The sequence below is a fragment of the Coregonus lavaretus genome, assembly GCF_964263955.1.
Source record: "Coregonus lavaretus genome assembly, chromosome: 8".
Lineage (NCBI taxonomy): Eukaryota > Metazoa > Chordata > Actinopteri > Salmoniformes > Salmonidae > Coregonus > Coregonus lavaretus.
Genome location: NC_139995.1, coordinates 37,059,142 through 37,083,815, shown reverse-complemented (window position 1 = coordinate 37,083,815; position 24,674 = coordinate 37,059,142). Strand labels below are relative to the sequence as shown.

Genomic DNA, 24,674 nt, shown 5'->3' with positions numbered 1-24,674 from the left:
CATGGAGGGAGACCCAAAGCTACACTACATGACCAAAAGTATGTGGACACCTGCTCGTCGAACATCTCATTCCAAAATCATGGGCGTTAATATGGAGTTGGTCCCCCTTTTGCTGCTATAACAGCCTCCACTCTTCTGGGAAGGCTTTCCATTAGATGTTGGAGCATTGCAGCAGGGACTTGCTTCCATTCAGCCACAAGAGCATTAGTGAGGTCGGACACTGATGTTGGATGATTAGGCCTGGCTCGCAGTCGGCGTTCCAATTCATCCCAAAGGTGTTTGATGGGGTTGAGGTCAGTGCTCTGTGCAGGCCAGTCAAGTTCTTCCACACCGATCTCAACAACCATTTCTGTATGGACCTCGCTTTGTGCACAAAGGCATTGTCATGCTGAAACAGGAAAGGGCCTTACCCAAACTGTTGCCACAAAGTCGGAAGCACAGAATCGTCTAGAATGTCAATGTATGCTGTAGCTTTAAGATATCCCTTCACTGGAACTAAAGGGCCTAGCCTGAACCATGAAAAACAGCCCCAGACCATTATTCCTCCAACACCAAACTTTACAGTTGGCACTAGGCATTCGGGCAGGTAGCGTTCTCCTGGCATCCACCAAACCTAGATTTGTCCGTCAAACTGCCAGATTGTGAAGCGTGAATGTCAAATGGTGGCGAGCTTTACACCCCTCCAGCCGACGCTTGGCATTGCGCATGGTGATTTTAGGCTTGTGTGGCTGCTCGGCCATGGAAACCCATTACATTAAGCTCCCGACGAACAGTTCTTGTCCTGACGTTGCTTCCAGAGGCAGTTCGGAACTCGGTAGTGAGTGATGCAACCGAGGACAGACGATTTTTACATGCTGCGCGCTTCAGCACTCAGCGGTCCCGTTCTGTGAGCTTGTGTGGCCTACCACTTTGTGGCTGTGCAGTTGTTGCTCCTACACGTTTCCACTTCACAATAACAACACTTACAGTTGACCGGGGCAGCTCTAGCAGGGCAGAATTTTGACAAACTGACTTGTTGAAAAAGTGGCATCCTATAACAGTGCCACGTTGAACGTCACTGATCTCTTCAGTACGGGCCATTCTACTGACAATGTTTGTATATGGAGATTGCATGGCGGTGTGCTCGATTTTATACACCTGTCAGCAACAGGTGTGGCTGAAGTAGTCGAATCCACTAATTTGAAGGGGTGTCCGCATACTTTTGTATATAAAGTGTATGTTTTGAATTGGCTACCTACAGTAGTTATTAGTCTGTTCTCTAACATATTTTATAGGCCTACCTACTGCTGCAATGTCCGAATGTCTCTCTCTCCTTAAGGAATCAGCATGCTTCAGTTCGGCTGGCCCCTAGCCGAACTCGGCTAGCCGAACCGAATGAGTGCGCTCACATACTCCCTTAAAAGACTACAGTTTGTCCATTGAGAAGCCGTAGTCAGTATACACTTCCTCAAAATAGTCAGAATTAATCTAAGATAACTCAAGAAAGCTGTCATTAATTTTTGACATTTTTGCCAAGGAGATCTTAGCCGCGCAATTTGACATCTAACTAAGATGTTTGGTACAGTATTTCGCAATGAAAAAATGTGCATGAAAACGAGTTCTCTCAATGAATGACAACAAAGACTTTACTGAAGTATCCCTACTGTTGACCAATCACTGACGAAGGGGCGTAGATGTCGCCTACCGACATACTTGCCTCAAGAAAACAAATGGGGTGCCCGAACAACCGAAAAAACTATTACCGAAGTCGAAAAAAACGTCACAAAATGTCATATACTGAAAAAATATATAAATGCTACATGTAAAGTGTTGGTCCCATGTTTCATGAGCTGAAATAAGATCCCACAAATGTTCCATACGCACAAAAAGCGTATCTCTCTCAAATTGGGCACAAATTTGTTTACATCCCTGTTAGTGAGCATCTCTCCTTTGCCAAGATAATCCATCCACCTGACAGGTGTGGCATATCAAGAAGATGATTAAACAGCATGATCATTACACAGGTGCACCTTGTGCTGAGGACAATAAAAGGCCACTAAAATGTGCAGTCTTGTCACACAACGCTACAGATGTCTCAAATTGAGGGAGCACGCAATTGGCATGCTGACTGCAGGAATGTCCACCAGAGCTGTTGCCAGAGAATTTAATGTTAATTTAATTTCTTTACCATAAGCCGCCTCCAACGTTGTTTTAGAGAACGGTACGTCCAACCGGCCTCACAACCGTAGACCACGTGTAACCACGCCAGCCCAGGACCTCCACATCCGGCTTCTTCACCTGCGGGATGGTCTGAGACAAGCCACCCGGACAGCTGATGAAACTGGGTTTGCACAACTGAAGAATTTCTGCAAACTGTAAGAAACAGTCTCAGGGAAGCTCATCTGTGTGCTCGTCGTCCTCACCAGGGTCTTGACCTGACTGAACTTCGGTGTCATAACTGACTTCAGTGGGCAAATGCTCACCTACAGTGCCTTGCAAAAGTATTCATCCCCGTTGCGGTTTTTCCTATTTTGTTGCATTACAACCTGTAATTCAAATGGATTTTTATTTGGATTTCATGTAATGGACATATACAGAATAGTCCAAATTTGTGAAGTGAAATGAAAAAAATAACTTGTTTCAAAAAGTCTAAAAAATAAATAACGGAAAAGTGATGCATGCATATATATATATTCACCCCTTTTGCTATGAAGCACCTAAATAAGATCTGGTGCAACCAATTACCTTCAGAAGTCACATAATTAGTTAAATAAAGTCCACCTGTTTGCAACCTAAGTGTCACATGATCTCAGTATATATACACACACCTGTTCTGAAAGGCCCCAGAATCTGTAACACCACTAAGCAAGGGGCACCACCAAGCAAGCAGCACCATGAAGACCAAGGAGCTCTCCAAATAGGTCAGGGACAAAGTTGTGGAGAAGTACAGATCAGGGTTGGGTTATAAAAAAATATCAGAAACGTTGAACATCCCACGGAGCACCATTAAATCCATTATTAAAAAATTGAAAGAATATGGCACCACAACAAACCTGCCAAGAGAGGGCCGCCCACCAAAACTCACAGACCAGGCAAGGAGGGCATTAATCTGAGGCAACAAAGAGACCAAAGATAACCCTGAAGGAGCTGCAAAGCTCCACAGCGGAGATTGGAGTATCTGTCCATAGGACCACTTTAAGCCATACACTCCAGAGCTGGGCTTTACGGAAGAGTGACCAGAAAAAAGCCATTGCTTAAAGAAATAAAATAAGCAAACACGTTTGGTGTTCGCCAAAAGCCATGTGGGAGACTCCCCAAACATATGGAAGAAGGTAATTCTGGTGAGATGAGACTAAAATTGAGCTTTTTGGCCATCAAGGAAAACACTGTGTCTGGCGCAAACCCAACACCAACACCTCTCATCACCCCAAGAACACCATCCCCACAGTGAAGCATGGTGGTGGCAGCATCATGCTGTGGGGATGTTTTTCCATCGGCAGGGACTGGGAAACTGGTCAGAATTGAAGGAATGATGGATGGCGCTAAATACAGGGAAATTCTTGAGGGAAACCTGTTTCAGTCTTCCAGAGATTTGAGACTGGGACGGAGGTTCACCTTCCAGCAGGACAATGACCCTAAGCATACTGCTAAAGCAACACTCGAGTGGTTTAAGGGGAAACATTTAAATGTCTTGGAATGGCCTAGTCAAAGCCCAGACCTCAATCCAATTGAGAATCTGTGGTATGACAAAGATTGCTGTACACCAGCGGAACCCATCCAACTTGAAGGAGCTGGAGCAGTTTTGCCTTGAAGAATGGGCAAAAATCCCAGTGGCTAGATGTGCCAAGCTTATAGAGACATACCCCAAGATACTTGCAGCTGTAATTGCTGCAAAAGGTGTCTCTACAAAGTATTGACTTCGGGGGGGGTGAATAGTTATGCACGCTCAAGTTCTGTTTTTTTGTCTTATTTCTTGTTTGTTTCACAATAAATATTTTGCATCTTCAAAGTGGTAGGCATGTTGTGTAATTCCAGGTTGTAAGGCAACAAAATAGGAAAAATGCCAAGGGGGTGAATACTTTCGCAAGCCACTGTACCATGGCCACTGGACAAGTGTGCTCTTCACGGTTGAATCCTGGTTTCAATTGTACAGGGCAGATGGCAGACAGAATGTATGGCGTCATGTGGGAGAGCGGTTTGCTGATGTCAACGTTGTGAACAGAGTGCCTCATGGTGGCAGTGGGGTTATGGTACGGGCAGGTATAAGCTACGGACAACGTACACAATTGCATTTTATTGATGGCAATTTGAATGCACAGAGATACCGTGACGTGATCCTGAGGCCCATTGTTGTGCCATTCATCCACCGCCATCACCTCATGTTTCAGCATGATAATGCACCGCCCCATGTTGCAAGGCTCTGTACACAATTCCTGGAAGCTGAAAATGTTCCAGTTCTTCCATGGCCTGCATACTCGCCAGACATGTCACCCATTGAGCATGTTTGGGATGCTCTGGATCGACGCGTACGACAGCGTGTTTCAGTTCCTGCCAATATCCAGCAATTTCGCACAACCATTGAAGAGGAGTGGGACAACATTCCACAGGCCACAATCAACAGCCTGATCAACTCTATGCGAAGGAGATGTGTCGTGCTGCATGAGGCAAATGGTGGTCACACCAGATACTGACTGGTTTTCTGATCCACGCCCCTACTTTTTTTTTTTTTTAAAGGTATCTGTGACCAACAGATGCATATCTGTATTCCCAGTCATGTGAAATCCATAGATTAGAGTGTAATTTATTTCAATTGTCTGATTTCCTTATATGAACTGTAACTCAGCAGAATCTTTGAAATTGTTTTGTTTATATATGTATGCACTCACTAACTGTGAGTCGCTCTGGATAAGAGCGTCTGCTAAATGACTAAAATGTAAATATTATGTTCAGTGTATATGCACAAACTCTTCCGAATTGTTTCGGCTGGAAAGAATGCGGACGCCTTTAAGCAACAGCCCCACTCGTCTTGCACACTTGCAAAGTGCCATTCTGATCCTGGCTGATGTGTTGATAATTTATTTGATTGATAAAAACGGTGCTTAAATAAATTACATGAACGGAAATTTACTACATTCATTTCCAGACCTTTTCGGATTTTATAATTTTGCTAAATTTTTTCAGGCCTGGAAAACAAAATGTAATAATTCTATGACTTTTCCAGGATTTTCATGACCATACGAACCCATGAGGTTTCACTCTCACCATAAATCAGTCAAAAATATGTCCAATGCATTTATATGGGCTTATTTTGGACCTAAGCTTGTCGCCTGCCTTCCCGCCTTCGGGACAACGACTTCCATTGATAGTGCGGAGACATGAGCATCTCGTCATTATATTCAGATCTCTGGTGTAAATGGGAAGGTGCACACAGCACAGAAGGAGCGAAGTAGACAAAACCAAAAAGACAACATGAGAACATGTGGACATAAACGCTCAGAAAAATGAACTACACAAAACCTTGATTCTTCCAATACAGGTATTTGGAATATCATGCAAAAACAAATTTGAATTAAATATATCGCCCAGCCCTACTTACCGACGAGACGACGAAAGTCCTGTCTTGGGCTGAGGTGGAGTCCAGTCCTTGACAGAGGAAGTTTCAATAGACCACTCCTTCCCTTCTGCAATGGTTGCAACCTGTCAATGGAATACAGAGGCATGGAATTAAGTGAGTGAGACCATTTTATACGTCCTGTCTGATATTAGCATTGGAAATCCATAAATGGACATTTGGAGTGTCCCCGGCAATTGTGCAGCGCATTACCATTAAATTATGACTCATGAGAGTGAGGCTTCCTCACCTTGTCTCTGAAAAGTGCAGCAGCTCTGCTGTTATATTTGTCCTGCATGGTCCAGGTGGCATCGTAATCATCTTGGAGTTCCAGAAACATACGGAACTTTCCATTCCCTCCCGCCTTCATCTTCTCCAGCTCAATGTCCTTCCACTTGTCCATGGTAACAGAGCGCACAAAGCTAAAGTACAGAGATCACATCGGGGGTTCAATTCTTCCAAACACACTGACTAACAGTCAGGAAAGAAGAACTGTCAATGGCTGCTGGGTATGGTGGGTTAACAAAGAATATAACTGCTAATCATCATCTTAGAAGAGCATGGCTGAAAGCAATAAACAATGTATCCAGGATAAGAGAGGATTTTGACATTCATGCACATAGACAAGCCTCTGCTGGCAAGCATAACTCCCAACACAATCAGCAAAATTGTCCTTTTGGAACTTTGAAGTTACTCACCTAAGGTGTACTCCCAAGCCTCTGTGTTTGCCAGAACACTCCAGACAAATCCAGATCCCATAGGTCACACTAACCCATTGAGGGTTGAAGCCCCCACACTCAAAGCAAAGCTGAGAAAAGGAGGGGGAATTGTTGTCTATTTGATGTCGTTGTCGATATTGAAAAAGTGAATGTGGACACTGGACAATTATCACATTGAATATATCAGCAGAGATTGTTCAGCCTTAGCGATGGTTAACTCCAGTGTCCATATAAAACTTTAGCTAGTTCAGCCTAGGCCCTGCCCTGCCTTGGGCAATCAAGTAGTGACTAAAGCGTGACGCATGCTTCCCAGTCAAAACAGTTCACACATACAGTGCATTTGTAAAGTATTCAGACCCCTTGACTTTTTCCACATTGTTACATTACAGCCTTATTCTAAAATTGATTCAATTGTTTTTTTCCCTCATCAATCTACACACAATACCCCATAATGACAAAGAAAAAACAGGAAATATTACATTTACATAAGTATTCAGACCCTTTACTCAGTACTTTGTTGAAGCACCTTTGGCAGCGATTACAACCGAGTCTTCTTGGGTATGACGCTACAAGCTTGGCACACCTGTATTTGGGGAGTTTCTCCCATTCTTCTCTGCAGATCCTCTCAAGCTCTGTCAGGTTGGATGGGGAGCGTTGCTGCACAGCTATTTTCAGGTCTCTCCAGAGATGTTCGATCGGGTTCAAGTCCAGACTCTGGCTGGGCCACTCAAGGACATTGAGACTTATCCCGAAGCCACTCCTGCGTTGTCTTGGCTGTGTGCTTAGGGTCGTTGTCCTGTTAGAATGTGAACCTTCACCCCAGTCTGAGGTCCTGAGCGCTCTGGAGCAGGTTTTTATCAAGGATCTCTCTGTACTTTGCTCCGTTCAGCTTTCCTCGATCCTGACTAGTCTCCCAGTCCCTGCCGCTGAAAAACATCCCCACAGCATGATGCTGCCACCACCATGATTCACCATAGGGATGGTGCCAGGTTTCCTCCAGACGTGACACTTGGCATTAAGGCCAAAGAGTTCAATCTTGGTCTCATCAGACCAGAGAATCTTGTTTCTCATGGTCTGAGAGTCTGTATGACAAATTTGTGGCGTTTTTGTTTGTTTAAAGCCTGTCGCATGCTTCCCAGTTGAAACAGTTTGTGCAGATAATATGATAACATTGTGACGTTGTTGTTCGTTTTGTTGGTCCTCTGTAGCTCAGCTGGTAGAGCACGGCGCTTGTAACGCCAAGGTAGTGGGTTCGATCCCCGGGACCACCCATACACAAAAAAAAAATGTATGCACGCATGACTGTAAGTCGCTTTGGATAAAAGCGTCTGCTAAATGGCATATTATTTATATATTATTAACCAAAAAATTTATTGAGGCAAGTCGAAGTTTGGTGGCCGTAGTCTACGCCCCTTCGGTGATTGGTCAACAGTAGTGTTTGTTTTCATTCAACGAGACACTAGTTTTCATGCACATTTGTTCACTTGAGATGTAAAATTGCACAACTAAGACCTCTGCAAAAACGCCCCGCCTTCGGGACAACGACTTCCATTGATAGTGCGGCGACATGAGCATCTCGTCATTATATTCAGGTCTCTGCTGTAAATAGGGCTGCAGGTAGCTTAGTGGTTAAGAGCGTTGTGCCAGTAACCAAAAGGTTGCTGGTTGTAATCCCCGAGCCGACTAGGTGAAAAATCTGTCGATGTGCCCTTGAGCAAGGCACTTAACCCTAATTGCTCCTGTAAGTCGCTCTGGATAAGAGCGTCTGCTAAATGACCAATTTATTTATTTTATTTTATTTAAATGGGAAGGTGCACACAGCACAGAAGGAGCGAAGGACACGAGACCAAAAAGACATGAGAACAAGCGGACATAAACGTTCATAAAAACAAAAAAATACAAAAACCTTGATATTTCTGATACAGGCATTTGGAATATCTTGCAAAAACATCAAATTCAAATTACTTCAACATGTCGCCAAGCCTTAACTGTGTACATATCTGGCTGTGTTGGCAAATCCCCTACATATCCCATCGAACCAAGTGGGGAGAGGCTGCCCACTGTCACAGTTCCTAGACCAGTCAGAAACGTCCAGCTTACCCTACGCTAGGCTTGGGCGGTATACCGTGGTATTTAGAAAAAGCTACGGGATGGGTTTTCAATATCGTCAAAACTATTTACTTGAATTTTTTTAAATAAATGTGAATATTTGTACATACTTTTTAATTAAATACCTGCAGTCAAATTGTGCAATATGTTAGGAGATAAAGATTGCATTCTTTATTTCACCTGTCACACAATTTTTCATTATGAAGCTTACCGGTAGTCCCCAGTCACTTGGTGTTTGTTTACAAGCACACAAAAACGAGACCGGAACCTTGTGAGTCACTCACTGTTGTGCAGCATGTGCCAGGTGATCTAGTTACAGTATGGAATTCACAACTAAATGTTAGCCAGCTAGATATCTTATAACTATTAAGTTACCTGTTTAAAATGTGCTAATTGCTCTGCAGTTGTGCATTTGGTTTGTTAATTTAATAGCTATTTAGCTAAGTGGTTAGCTTCTTCCAAAATCAAGCATTTGCTTGGTAACAGCAGAGAATCCCCTCCTGGATCAAGAGACTTGCTGTCTAATATTTGTTTTGTGCATGTAGCACACTGTGAGTAGCATTTTTTAGTTACTTGTATACTTTAGGTCAGAGACTGTATAAAATGTTCACAATGCATTCATTGGCATTTAGTTAGCATTCTCTATGAGATTCTACATGTACTTGTTAGCATTGCTAACCTTTGGATTACAGAGTATCAGTGGGGTTTGAAAAAAGCCCCCCTTGTGTTTAGTTCCGGTATTACTGAATATCCCAGTATGGCACAAGGTCGGTATGAAGGTATGACAATCTGGATACCGCCCAAGCCTACCCTACGCCAATGGGTCTCAAAACTTAACTTGGATCCACATTAAGTAGCAATGGTATCCTTCGCCACAGTTGTCTTATGACAGAGAGCTCGAACCAGTCATGACTTTTCAACAAAACAATAAATATTTTTCCAGTTTCTTTCCAGCTAATTTCTTTGTTACATGATTGTATAACTAGCAAAGGAGTTTTGAAGTTGAGGGTCCAGTATTTATAAAGTTTGGTAATGAGGACGAAAACTAACATAGTTCAGCTAGCCAGCTAGTTTAGCCAGGGAAAACAAACTTGGGACAGGATATATCTGGGTGCACATGCGCACTAGGCTAATTTAAGACACCGATTGTAGTTCTTATACCGTGATATCAGGAGCTAGTGGCGAAAAGTTGGATTAAACAATTAAAGTGACAAACGAATACATCAGATTACAAATATTTAAGGAGAGCAAATCGATATACATTCCCAAAATCAGCTGTAACCGTCAATAGTAAAACAAAGCTTAAAACTATGTTTGAGTGAACCTGAATCCAGAAAATATGGCGAAGTCGCTTCTGGACACTCCTCCTCCACACCACTCTATTGCACACATGCACTTCACAGTGAAGGTGTTCCCTAACAGAAATATGCAAATACATGCCAGAACATGCCAATAGGATCTCGCTTGGTCGTGCTTGGCTCTGCCCACCTCCTTGCTTGTTCTGCCCACTATGCTTCATTTACTCCCATTGAAAAAGACATGGATGAACCATCTTGGGTTAGATATATACAGTGTCTTCAGAAAGTATTCAGATCCCTTGACTTTTTCCACATTTTGTTAGGTTACAGCCTTATTCTAAAATTGAATCAACTGTTCCCCCCCCCCCCCCTCAATCTACACACAACACCCCATAATGACAAAGCAAAAACAGGTTTTTAGAAATGTTTATAATATGGAAATATTACATTTACATAAGTATTCAGACCCTTTACTCCGTACCTTGTTGAAGCACCTTTGGCAGCGATTACAGCCTCAAGTCCTCTTGGGTATGACTACAAGCTTGGCACACCTGTATTTGGGGAGTTTCTCCCATTCTTCTCTGCAGATCCTGAAGCTCTGTCAGGATGGATGGGGAGCATTGCTGCACAGCTATTTTCAGGTCTCTCCAGAGATGTTCGATCAGGTTTAAGTCCGGGCTCTGGCTGGGCCACTCAAGGAGATTCAAAGACTTGTCCCGAAGCCACTCCTGCGTTGTCTTGGCTGTGTGCTTAGGGTCGTTGTCCTGTTGGAAGGTGAACCTTTGCCCCAGTCTGAGGTCCTGAGCGCTCTGAAGCAGGTTTTCATCAAGGATCTCTCTGTACTTTACTCAGTTCATCTTTGCCTCGATTCTGACTAGTCTCCCAGTCCCTGCCGCTGAAAAACATCCCCACAGCATGATTCTGCCACCACCATAGGGATGGTGCCAGGTTTCCTCCAGACGTGACGCTTGGCATTCAGGCCAAAGAGTTCAATCTTGGTTTCATCAGACCAGACAATCTTGTTTCTCATGGTCTGAGAGTCTTTAGGTGCCTTTTGGCAAACTCCAAGCGGGCTGTCATGTGCCTTTTACTGAGGAGTGGCCTCCGTCTGGCCACTCTACCATAAAGGCTTGATTGGTGGAGTGCTGCAGAGATGGTTGTCCTTCTGGAAGGTTCTCCCATCTCTACTGAGGAACTCCAGAGCTCTGTCATAGTGACCATAAGTTTCTTGGTCACCTCCCTGACCAAGGCCATTCTCCCCCGATTGCTCAGTTTAATTTAACTTAGTCCAGAATGATGGAGGCCACTGTTCTTGGGGACCTTCAACGCTGCAGAAATATTTTGGTACCCTTCCCCAGATCTGTGCCTCGACAACAATCATGTCTCGACGCTCTACAGATAATTCCTTCGACCTCATGGCTTGGTTTTTGCTCTGACATGCACTGTCAATTGTGGAACCTTATATAGACAGGTGTGTGCCTTTCCAAATCATGTCCAATCAATTGAATTTACCACAGGTGGACTCCAATCAAGTTGTAGAAACATCTCAAGGATGATCAATGGAAACAGGATGCACCGGAACTAATTTCGAGTCTCATTGCAAAGGGTCTGAATACTTCTGTAAATAAGGTATTTATGTTTGTAATGTTTAATAAATTAGCAACAATTTCTAAAAAACTGTTTCACTGTGTCATTATGGGGTAGTGTGTAGATTGCTGAGGATTTCAATCAAAAAATTCAATCAATTTTAAAATAAGGCTGTAACGTCCATGTTGAAAAAGTCAAGGGGTCTGAATACTTTCCGAAGGCACTGTATCTTTGGCTATACTGCTCAAACAGCAAGCTAATGTCGTTAGCTATCCAACAGTAGTTACTCACGTTGTTTTCTTCCTGAGTTCTCACTTCCTTCAAAACTCTTCTAGTCCTTGGGCTTGCCATTTTGACTGACACTGAAAGATAGTAATCATTATCAATCTTACACAGAAATCACGTCCCATGTATCTCTTATCACCGAGCCATCAAAGCACCAGGCACTAGCTAGCTACCAAGCGGCTAATTTAGGCAGCCTTGGACAGGCTTTGAAAGCCATAGCTAGTTATCTAGCTAAATAATCAACAATATTCGAAAACAATGAAAATACGAACTGACAGCAACTAGAAACCTGAATGGCATTCAATAGTCTATGTATGATATATTGTGTATCTGGAGCGCCGTCTGGATAACGCCGGTAGCTAGCTAGCTGATGTTAGCTACTGTGCTACTGCTAGTCTCTTACCAGGCTGGGTAATGTAGAAAGCGTCTGAGTTGCTTAGTTCGATATGGCTTTTTGCTAAAGACGTGGAGTTAAAATGTATGGAAAATATGTGTCAGCTCAAATTACGTCCATTGAGAAGAGCTACGAACGCTAGCTGATGGCAGATTTGCCTACGTTGGCATTGCAATGCATTATGGGAAAAGCATCGTTCTTCTTCTTCTTCTTCTTCTTCTTCTTCTTCTTCTTCTTCTTCTTCTTCTTCTTCTTCTTCTTCTTCTTCTTCTTCTTCTTCTTCTTCTTCTTCTATCGTATATTGGCGATCGCACAATGTATGGAAACAGGATTCCTCAAAATGGAACAAAATACCCCCCAAAAAACTACCAAAAAAATAAAAACTACTTCAAATAAATTTTATTAAAAATAAATAAAACAGATCTGATCCCTACACAGGTTCAAGAGGAACCTGGGAGGGCGGGTCTTCAGGTGCCAGTACCCCTTGCAAGTCTTCAGATGTAAAATCCTTAAGTCCCAAAAACGTTTCTGTCGCAGCCACAATAATGTCCAGTTTCTTAGACTTCTTTGAGACTTGTGCCGTACAGTTTATAAAATGAATGCCACAAAATCCACCTTTTTAATACACGGTATCTTTTGACTGGCAGCAAACATTTACAACAGGCTGTGGTGCGTCCACTACCATATCTTCTCTAGCATCACTTGTTTTCTCAGTTCTTTTTTAATCGCCTTCACATAGGAGATTCGATTGACCGCTCTAACTTTTGCCACCTCAATCTCCTTCACCCTTACAGGGCACTCCAGGAACTCGGGGTCAAGATCCCCACCAGAATTGCAACACAGGTTGTCCTACCTACACACCGTTCTTCAATATACTCTGTCCGTCTGCACACACTTGAAACATGGTCAAATCCTTTACAATTCTTACGCTGAAATGGTTTGGGGACGAAGCTCTTACTGTGTATCTTACATAACCAAGCTTCACATGCGTAGGTATTTGCTCTCTATTAAAATACAACAGGAACGACAGACTTTCTTATTTTTCTCCATTCACCCAGCGGGTCAGATGCCGGGCACCAACCACACCATGAATTTTCTTCAGGTATTCAACCTGAATATCCGTCGTCACCCCTGAGGTGACTCCTTTGACGGGTGCTCTACTCCGAAGTTCAAAACACAAAACTTATGTTGTTCTGATTATTTTGAGGCTCACTGCAATCTTCCTCTGTTCTTCAGAAATACAATTAATCAAAATAAGACCACTCCTGGTCACTCTGACAGACTCCACTTTTCCCAGCGCATACTTCACCATTTTCAAGACCTCAAACGGGTTTCCAACATATAATTTACATCCTTACTCAACAAACGCATCCCAATAAGAAGCGATTCATTATCATACACGTATCCAATTTTAGACAATTTCCTTTTTGTTCCAGTTTTCACTACTACGGTTGTCCATTCAGAACATTCGATTTCACCAACTTTGCTCGACACGCTGCTTGATTTGAACTCAGCATCCACTTCCACCATCTTTTTCCTGAACCGGAACAGTGGTCCTCAAACATCACGATTTGTTGGTGGTCAGTGCTATCAAGAATCCTTTGGAAGTGCCTACCCTAAACCCACAGCCTAACCTTTTTATTTTTATTTATTTAACCTTTATTTTATCAGGGAGTCATACTGACACCAAGTTACAGAAAATACACACATCAAAATATAAATACAAAATGCAAGCAGAAAGAAAAACACAGTCATAAAAAACAAACACATTCATCAGTAATAAGGTCCTCATTCAACTTTCTGGATTGCCCTAGGGGCATCAAAACATCAAATTAAAGAACATTTTGAAGACTGTTCCACAAATAAGGTGCAAGAAAACTAAAAGCTGATTTATCTAACTCAGTAGAGACCAAAGGAATTTCCAGAGTTAGCCATCCCTGAGACCGGGTGTGGTAAGTGTCAAACATGTTGTAAAGATGTTAGGTACAGTGGGAATTTTTGGAAAAGGGCTTTATAAATGAAAACATAGCAATGTATCAACCTATGTGACATCAAACTCTGTCAGGTTGGATGGGGAGCGTTGCTGCACAGCTATTTTCAGGTCTCTCACAGAGGAACTCTGTAGCTCTGTCAGAGTGACCATTGGGTTCTTGGTCACCTCCCTGACCAAGGTCCTTCTCCCCCGATTGCTCAGTTTGGTCAGGCGGCCGGCTCTAGGAAGAGCCTTGGTGGTTCCAAACTTCTAACATTTAAGAAAGATGGAGGCCACTGTGTTCTTGGGGAACTTCTATGCTGCAGAAATGTTTTGGTTCCCTTCCCCAGGTCTGTGCCTCGACACAATCCTGTCTCGGAGCTCTACGAACAATTCCTTCGATCTAATGGCTTGGTTTTTGCTCTGACATGCACTGTCAACTGTGGGACCTTATATAGACAGGTGTGTGCCTTTCCAAATCATGTCCAATCAATTTAATTTACCACAGGTGGACTCCAATCAAGTTGTAGAAACATCTCAAGCATGATCAATGATCACCTGAACTCAATTTCGAATCTCATAGCAAAGGGTCTGAATACTTATGTAAATAAGGTATTTCTGTTTTTTTGTTTTTAATACATTTGCAAAGATTTCTAAAAACCTGTTTTCACTTTGTCATTATGGGGTATTGTGTGTAGATTGCTGAGAATTTTAGTTTTTTTAATCCATTTTTTTAAAAGGCTGTAACGTAATAACATGTGGAAAAGGTCAAGGGGTCTGAATACTTTCTGAAGGCACTGTGTGCTTAAATTTGTTATTTTTATGCGCTCTAGAGAACAACATATACTTAGTTTTATCTGCATTCAATACTAATTTCAGGTAGATATTTTTTTTTGCAGTACAATGAAGGCAGACTGTAGTTCAGATAGCGCCTGGTCAACCGTGGGGGCAAAAACGTACACAACAGTATCATCGGCATACAAGTGCAGGTTACATTTTTTTTTACAGAAAAGTCGATATTGTTAATGTAAACAGTAAAAAGTACAGGACCCAGAATTGACCCTTGCGGGACACCTTTCGTAATATCAAAGAAACCTGATTTAACACCATCAGTAAGTACACATTGAGTTCTATCTGTCAAGTAATTTTTAAACCAGTTACATGCAGCCTGGTCTAGGCCAATTGAGGAAAGCCTCTGAATTAGCAGTGAGTGATCAACAGTATTGGAAGCCTTTGACAGGCCAATGAAGAGGGCAGCACAATGTTGTTAATCACATCATTTATAACTAATAATATAATAATACGCCATTAGGCAGCAGAGATAGTGCTATGACCTGGTCTAAAACCCTACTGATGTACATTTAGAATACATTTCAAAGATAAGAAGGATCTTAGCTGAGAATTAATTAATGATTATAATATTATATCTAGGCAAGAAAGTTTAGAAATAGGGCAATAATTATTTAGGTCACAAGGGTCAACACCTTTGTGAAGTGGGAATAAATGGGCTGCCTTCCAAACCTTGGGGATATTACTAGATATAATCGTCAGGTTACAAATATGGGTTAATGATTCAGCAATCAGGGGGGACAGAGAGCTGCAGCAAAAATGAGTTAAGCATACCAGCCCCAGTGGATTTTTTAAAACATAAATCTTAAACAATGCATCTAGCACATCACAGATAGTAAATTGTTGAAATGAAAACAAAGATTCACTAGAAGTTGGCGGGTTAACCGTCAAGTCAGCTAGATGCTAGCAGTGGGAAGAGCAGTCGATTGACTGACCAGGGCCAATTAAGTTTCTCTCAAATAAAAAGCCTGCCAAGATAAAAAATGATACTTTTTATCCCATTCTTCTCAGTTAGGATACCAGAGTCAGACAGAACTTGCTTAGGCAGGGAAGAAGAGGAATTTGTGCGCTTCAGTGCATTTACTGTTTTCCAAAAATGTGAAGGATCACCAGCAGTCAGAGATAGAGCTTAAAAAGTAGCTTGATATAGCTTTCTTAATTGGGATAGTACATCTGTTTCTTAATTGTCTGAAAGATTGCCAATCCACTACAGAGTCAGTTTTCCTTGCTTTGGCCCAGGCCTGATTTCTCATCTGAATGAGCTCAGATAGCTCAGAAAATCTTTGACTCTGAATTGTTTAAAAGGGGCATGTTTATCTGCCAGAGGGATAAATATGGAGGATACATTTTCTAGAGCCAAATGAGGGTCAGGAATACAAGAGACAGTGACTAAATCAGAGTAGAACATGTCATTTAAAAACCTTGAGGATAAAACTTTATAAGATAAGTCTCTTCTTAATTAAACGAGTATTAGTATTTTGCTGTTTCGTATCTCTAATACATAGTATGGGACAATGATCACTGAAATCATCTGCAAATACTCCACTAGACAAATATTTATGTGGGTTATTAGTAGGAATTATATCAATCAATGAGGAGTTAACAGGGTTTTTCACATTTAGCCGTATGGGTTTTGAGATAAATTGAGTCAGATTCAAATCAATGCATATACTCTTAAATTAATCTGAGGGATAGCCAATCCAGATTAAAATCCCCTAAAATGACCAACTCCGAGGACAGAAAAGGTGTTAAACACTCAGATATAGAACCAATAGCATCCGCCATGGCAACAGGGGGGTGGTAAATCCCAGCAACAAATAAATGTGTATTCTGGTTTATGGACACATCTACAACCAGGAGCTCAAATGTATGGGAACAGAAATATTTAAAGATTGGGACGGAAAGAAATTAGATTTTACGTATATGGCCACTCCTTGGCCACTCTCACCTTAACCCCTACCCTAACCCTAACCCTAATACTAACCTTAACCCTTACCTTAACCATTTAAAATGTCGACTTCAATGGGGGTAGGGACATCCCAATGATTCCGGATAACACTGACCATTTTTTAAAATAAAGGACTGTGACACGGCTTGTGACACTGGCATTCAAATGAGATACAGCTGCGACCGGAAGTGACTTTTTTGTAACAGGTTAGGAGAAGTAATGTGGCAGGCTATGAGAATTAGGTTAAGGTTAGGAAAAGGGTTAGGGTTAGCAAAAATGCTATCCTATCCTGCTACAAAAAGTCACTTCCGATCATAGCTGTATCGAAGTGGTGTGTTTTCAGGGAGTCACACATTCAAACACTGTTATATGGAGCATTATTCCAAATACCTGAGTAATTGTATCAATTAAAATGCAGGATGCATACAGTGGGGGAAAAAAGTATTTAGTCAGCCACCAATTGTGCAAGTTCTCCCACTTAAAAAGATGAGAGAGGCCTGTAATTTTCATCATAGGTACACGTCAACTATGACAGACAAATTGAGATTTTTTTTCTCCAGAAAATCACATTGTAGGATTTTTAATGAATTTATTTGCAAATTATGGTGGAAAATAAGTATTTGGTCACCTACAAACAAGCAAGATTTCTGGCTCTCACAGACCTGTAACATCTTCTTTAAGAGGCTCCTCTGTCCTCCACTCGTTACCTGTATTAATGGCACCTGTTTGAACTTGTTATCAGTATAAAAGACACCTGTCCACAACCTCAAACAGTCACACTCCAAACTCCACTATTGGCAAGACCAAAGAGCTGTCAAAGGACACCAGAAACAAAATTGTAGACCTGCACCAGGCTGGGAAGACTGAATCTGCAATAGGTAAGCAGCTTGGTTTGAAGAAATCAACTGTGGGAGCAATTATTAGGAAATGGAAGACAAACAAGACCACTGATAATCTCCCTCGATCTGGGGCTCCATGCAAGATCTCACCCCGTAGGGTCATAATGATCACAAGAACGGTGAGCAAAAATCCCAGAACCACACGGGGGGACCTAGTGAATGACCTGCAGAGAGCTGGGACCAAAGTAACAAAGTCTACCATCAGTAACACACTACGCCGCCAGGGACTCAAATCCTGCAGTGCCAGACGTGTCCCCCTGCTTAAGCCAGTACATGTCCAGGCCCGTCTGAAGTTTGCTAGAGTGCATTTGGATGATCCAGAAGAGGATTTGGAGAATGTCATATGGTCAGATGAAACCAAAATATAACTTTTTGGTAAAAACTCAACTCGTCGTGTTTGGAGGACAAAGAATGCTGAGTTGCATCCAAAGAACACCATACCTACTGTGAAGCATGGGGGTGGAAACATCATGCTTTGGGGCTGTTTTTCTGCAAAGGGACCAGGACGACTGATCCGTGTAAAGGAAAGAATGAATGGGGCCATGTATCGTGAGATTTTGAGTGAAAACCTCCTTCCATCAGCAAGGGCATTGAAGATGAAACGTGGCTGGGTCTTTCAGCATGACAATGATCCCAAACACACCGCCCGGGCAATGAAGGAGTGGCTTCGTAAGAAGCATTTCAAGGTCCTGGAGTGGCCTAGCCAGTCTCCAGATCTCAACCCCATAGAAAATCTTTGGAGGGAGTTGAAAGTCCATGTTGCCCAGCGACAGCCCCAAAACATCACTGCTCTAGAGGAGATCTGCATGGAGGAATGGGCCAAAATACCAGCAACAGTGTGTGAAAACCTTGTGAAGACTTACAGAAAACGTTTGACCTGTGTCATTGCCAACAAAGGGTATATAACAAAGTATTGAGAAACATTTGTTATTGACCAAATACTTATTTTCCACCATAATTTGCAAATAAATTCATAAAAAATCCTACAATGTGATTTTCTGGATTTTCTTTTCTCATTTTGTCTGTCATAGTTGACGTGTACCTATGATGAAAATTACAGGCCTGTCTCATCTTTTTAAGTGGGAGAACTTGAACAATTGGTGGCTGACTAAAAATGTTTTTCCCCACTGTACATAGCTACAATATTATTCTATTGTAGATAAATGTCACTCACAGAACCAAAATGTTAGACTCATGAGGCTGTCATCTCTGCATGTATTGATAAACCTAAAGGCAACAATTATGCGTCGGTTGGCTATTAAAAATATAGTTTTTATTCATTTCAAAACAGTAGTCTATATTTCATCCCAAATAAAATAGCTAAACCTAATAATCTTTATGAAGGCTAGATCAGGGAAAGCCACAGCTTTATCAGAGCCATCCCACTGGGCACACACTGGTTGAATCAACATTGTTTCCGTGTCATTTCAATGAAATGACGTTGAACCAATGTGGAATAGACGTTGAAATGACATCTGTGCCCATTGGGATAGGCCTACATCACCAGAAGAAGAGCACCCATATCTAATAATCTACAGGGGTGCGCATACTATCTTTTGTGTTGCTTAAACAATTGGAAATGACGCCACAATTCAATGCAACATTTAAAAGTCGTGGAAAATCTAGACAACTAAATATGAGGCATATGACCCACTTGGAGTTGACAAGCAAGATATTTCTACATGACACCCCCTCCCCACATAGTCAAAGATGGTGGATAAACGAAGATAGTTCACTCAGGCCGTTCACCATTGAAAAAAATGGTTAGTTCCAGTCTACTTAACCAACACAACCCAACGCTGCAACCTAGTCTCAGATAATTTCGTATTATTAAGTATGTAAATCCGGGAATAATTATTTAGTATGATATGTTACAGCGGAGTCACTCACCACCTTCCGGAGACATTTGAAACCCCACCTCAATAAGGAATACCTGGGATAGGATAAAGTAAAAAAAAAAAAAAAAAAAAAAAAGTGGTTATCCCACTGGCTATAAGGTGAATGCACCTATTTGTAAGTCGCTCTGGATAAGAGCGTCTGCTAAATGACATAAATGTAAATGTAAATGTAATGTTACGTTTCGTATGGTATGTATTAACATGTGAATGTCCATCACCCATTTCGTATGATATGTTCTGAATTACAATTCGTATTATATGTTATGAATTTGCAAAATGTACAATATGTTACAAATTTGTAAAATGTATGATATGGTACGAATTACAAAATGTACTATTAAGATGGCGCCGGAGAGAATGGCTGCCGTTTTACAGCCCTCTAACCAATTGTACTATTATGTGTGTTTTTTCGCGTTATTTGTAATTTATTCTGTACATAATGTTTCTGCCATCGTCTCTTATAACCAAAAAGAGCTTCTGGATATCAGGACAGCGATTACTCACCTCGTATTGGACGAAGATTTTTTCTTCAACGAGTCGGACGCGAAGGATATCCTACAGACACCCGACAAGGCCCAAATCCCCGTCATTCACAGGAGAAAGAGACAGAGATATCGTGGACGTAGGTCGGGGTGCCTTGTAAGGATCCGACGGCGAGCGAGTAAACTGCCTCTTCCATCAATCCTATTAGCCAATGTTCAATCATTTGAAAATAAATTAGATGACCTAAGATTACGGTTATCCTACCAACGGGACATTAAAAACTGTAATATCTTATGTTTCACAGAGTCGTGGCTGAACGATGACATGGACAACATACAGCTGACGGGATATACGCTACATCGGCAGGATAGAACGGCTGACTCCGGTAAGACAAGGGGTGGCGGTCTGTGTATATTTGTAAACAACAGCTGGTGCACAAAATCAAATACTAAGGAAGTATCAAGGTTTTGCTCGCCTGAGGTAGAGTATCTTATGACAACCTGTAGACCACACTATTTACCAAGAGAGTTTTCATCTATATTTTTCATAGCTGTCTATTTACCACCACAAACCAATGCTGGCATTAAGATTGCACTCAATGAGCTGTATAAGGCCATAAGTAAACAGGAAAACGCTCATCCAGAGGCAGTGCTCCTAGTGGCCTGGACTTTAATGCAGGGAAACTTAAATCCGTTCGACCTCATTTCTACCAGCATGTTAACTGTGCAACCAGAGGGAAAAAAACTCTAGGCCACCTTTACTCCACACACAGAGACGCATACAAAGCTCTCCCTCGCCCTCCATTTGGCAAATCTGACCATAACTCAATCCTCCTGATTCCTGCTTATAAGCAAAAACTAAAGCAGGAAGCACCAGTGACTCGGTTAATAAAAAAGTGGTCAGATGACGCAGATGCTAAGGTACCGGACTGTTTTGCTAGCACAGACTGGAACATGTTCCGGGATTCTTCAGACAGCATTGAGGAGTACACCACATCAGTCACTGGCTTCATCAATAAGTTCATCGATGACATCATCCCCACAGTGACCGTACGTACGTACATACCCCAGAAGCCATGCAACATCCGCACTGAGCTAAAGGGTAGAGCTGCCGCTTTCAAGGAGCGGGACTCTAACCCGGACGCTTATAAGAAATCCCGCTATGCCCTCCGACGAACCATCAAACAGGCAAAGAGTCAATACAGGACTAAGATTGAATCGTACTACACCGGCTCTGACGCTCATCGGATGTGGCAGGGCTTGAAAACTATTACTGACTACAAAGGGAAGCACAGCCGCGAGCTGCCCAGTGACACAAGCCTACCAGATTAGCTAAATTACTTCTATGCTCGCTTCGAGGCAAGCAACACTGAAGCATGCATGAGAGCACCAGCTGTTCCGGATGACTATGTGATCACGCTCTCCGTAGCCGATGTGAGTAAGACTTTTAAGCAGGTCAACATTCACAAGGCCGCAGGGCCAGACGGATTACCAGGACGTGTACTCCGAGCATGTGCTGACCAACTGGCAAGTGTCTTCACTGACATTTTCAACATGTCCCTGACTGAGTCAGTAATACCAACATGTTTCAAGCAGACCACCATAGTCCCCGTGCCCAAGGACACTAAGATAACCTGCCTAAATGACTACCGACTCGTAGCACTGACGTCTGTAGCCATGAAGTGCTTTGAAAGGCTGGTCATGGCTCACATCAACACCATTATCCCAGAAACCCTAGACCCACTCCAATTTGCATACCGCCCCAACAGATCCACAAATGATGCAATCTCTATTGCACTCCACACTGCCCTTTCCCACCTGGACAAGAGGAACACCTACTTGAGAATGCTACTCATTGACTACAGCTCAGCGTTCAACACCATAGTGCCCTCAAAGCTCATCACTAAGCTAAGGATCCTGGGACTAAACACCTCCCTCTGCAACTGGATCCTGGACTTCCTGACGGGCCGCCCCCAGGTGGTAAGGGTAGGTAACAACACATCTGCCACGCTGATCCTCAACACGGGGGCCCCTCAGGGGTGCGTGCTTAGTCCCCTCCTGTACTCCCTGTTCACCCATGACTGCATGGCCAGCCACGACTCCAACACCATCATTAAGTTTGCCGACGACACAACAGTGGTAGGCCTGATCACTGATAACGATGAGACAGCCTATAGGGAGGAGGTCAGAGACCTGGCCTTGTGGTGCCAGGATAACAACCTCTTCCTCAACGTGACCAAGACAAAGGAGATGATTGTGGACTACAGGAAAAAAAAGAGGACTGCGCACGCCCCCTTTCTCATTGACGGGGCTGTAGTGGAACAGGTTGAGAGCTTCAAGTTCCTTGGTGTCCACATCACCAACGAACTATCATGGTCCAAACACACCAAGACAGTCATGAAGAGGGCACAACAAAGCCTATTCCCCCTCAGGAGACTGAAAAGATTTGGCATGGGTCCTCAGATCCTCAAACAGTTCTACAGCTGCACCATCGAGAGCATCCTGACTGGTTGCATCACCGCCCGATATGGCAACTGCTCGGCCTCTGACCGCAAGGCACTACAGAGGGTAGTGCGTACGGCCCAGTACATCACTGGGGCCAAGCTTCCTGCCATCCAGGACCTCTATACCAGGCGGTGTCAGAGGAAGGCCCTCAAAATTGTCAAAGACTCCAGCCACCCTAGTCATAGACTGTTCTCTCTGCTACCGCACGGCAAGCGGTACCGGAGCGCCAAGTCTCGGTCCAAAAGGCTTCTCAACAGCTTCTACCCCAAGCCATAAGACTCCTAAACAGCTAAACATGGCTACCCGGACTATTTGCACTGCCCCCCCACCCCCCATGATGTTTTATTTTACTTTTTTATTAAAAAATAAATGCATTGTTGGTTAAGGGCTGTAAGTAAGCGTTTCACGGTAATGTCTACACCTGTTGTATTCGGCGCATGTGGCAAATATAATTTGATTTTATTTTATTTGAAGTACGAATTTGTAAAACATATGATATGTTACGAATTCTAGCTAGGTGGCTAAGTGGCTAACATTAGCTGGCTGGCTAATGTTAGCTAGGCTAGGGGTTAGGGTTAGGGGTTAGGGTTAAGGTTAGGGTTATGTTTAGGAGTTACGTTAAAGGGTTAAGGTTAGGGGAAGGCTTAGCTAAAAGGGTTAAGGTTAGGGTTAGGGTTAGGGGAAGGTTTAGCTAACATGCTAAGTAGTTGCAAAGTAGCTCAAAAAGAATAAGTAGTTGAAAAGTTGCTAATTGGCAAAAATGCTAAAGTTGTCCATGATGGGATTCAAACTCGCAACCTTTGGGTTGCTAGACATTCACATATATGCCCACCCATCCACACCGACCAACCACCCTAATTTGTTTTAGCTTTATGGAACCATCTGTCTTATGTAACCATTCCAAACGTAACATATCATACTCATTTGAGTGTCACAGATTTACGTTTACTATGTTACATCTAGTCTAGTCTACCAGGGTGATTCTCCCCCTCTTCTCCCAGCCAGCATAGATGGATGGATGGAGTGAGGGACACAATGGAGAACCGCAATTGGTGGGCTCAGAGCAGGTTGCTGACGATGGAGAATGGCAATTGGTGAGCTCAGAGCAGGTTTCTGACAACAAATATTTTATGTAGTAAGCTGCTACCTATATGCCTAACATATATTAAACTAAAACATGTTTAGAGTAGGCTAGTCTAGAAAGCGGATGGTGATAAATTGAGATAGACTAGATAATGTTATCCTAGGCTACATTTGAAATAGCCTATAGAAAACATTATATATGTCAAAATATGCCAAATCCACAAAGCTTATTGTCTGACATACACAATTCATGACAACAGTTTTTTTGTTTTCTAAAAGCCCACTCAGAGATGTCATAGATGAGCATGAGTAGGCACAGCAAAATAGTGCAAGTCATCCCTGCAAATAAATCATAGCTAATAAATTGTGAGAATGCAAAAGATAAATAACTTTTTACAGTATGGACACCTTTGAATCGTACAAACTGTATGCACGTTTCTAAGAAATTAATTATAGGGTGGGGTCACAGGAAAAAATGTTGACCACTGTTGTAGAGAGTTCCTGTAATATCTATGTATTCCCACTAGATGTCAACATATTCACACAATGAAACACAATTTGAAACAGCGCTTGCCTGCAATGTAGCAATGTTTGCAAAATCACTTGCTAACCAACCCAACACCAATTCACTGATAGGGGCTAAAGCAAAGGTATTTACTCCAATGCAGGGGCGTAGGCAGAAATTCGTTGGTGGGTGGGACTGCAGAAATATTTTGTTGAATATATTGTGCTGTATTCTAATGAAATATAATTACTAGTAATTGCAATAAATACAAAAAATCTAAGTCAATTGTTTGGGCATCTTTTGTTTTTGTTTTGTACATGTGTTGAATAATATAATACTTTTGAGGCATTAGCTCATTAGCTCAGTGCTTTTTACAGTATTAATCCCTCTCACAATATAAATTCTAATTTGAGGCTTACAGTAACAAACAGTTGGGAAAAAACACTGAAAACTCCTGAAAAACCATTTACTTATTTATTCAAAATAGACACTGCATGGCTACAACTCTTCCAATTTATTTGATCTGAATCCATAATAATTTCATCAGTACA

At 42.3% G+C, this 24,674-nt stretch overlaps 1 protein-coding gene across 1 annotated transcript in view; it reads right to left on the bottom strand.

The window, feature by feature from the left end:
• LOC311133613 (ADP-ribosylation factor GTPase-activating protein 1-like) overlaps positions 1–12,177 on the bottom strand; it is a 31,656-nt gene extending 19,479 nt beyond the window's left edge. The window contains exons 1-5 of the mRNA XM_084167132.1: positions 11,992–12,177; positions 11,595–11,665; positions 6,289–6,398; positions 5,841–6,012; positions 5,576–5,676 (exon numbers count right to left, since the gene is read on the bottom strand). Of these exons, the coding sequence (XP_084023258.1) occupies positions 5,576–5,676; positions 5,841–6,012; positions 6,289–6,398; positions 11,595–11,654 (443 nt within the window). The 5' untranslated portion in view covers positions 11,655–11,665; positions 11,992–12,177. The remainder of the gene's footprint in view (positions 1–5,575; positions 5,677–5,840; positions 6,013–6,288; positions 6,399–11,594; positions 11,666–11,991) is intronic.
• Positions 12,178–24,674: the final 12,497 nt, after the last annotated feature.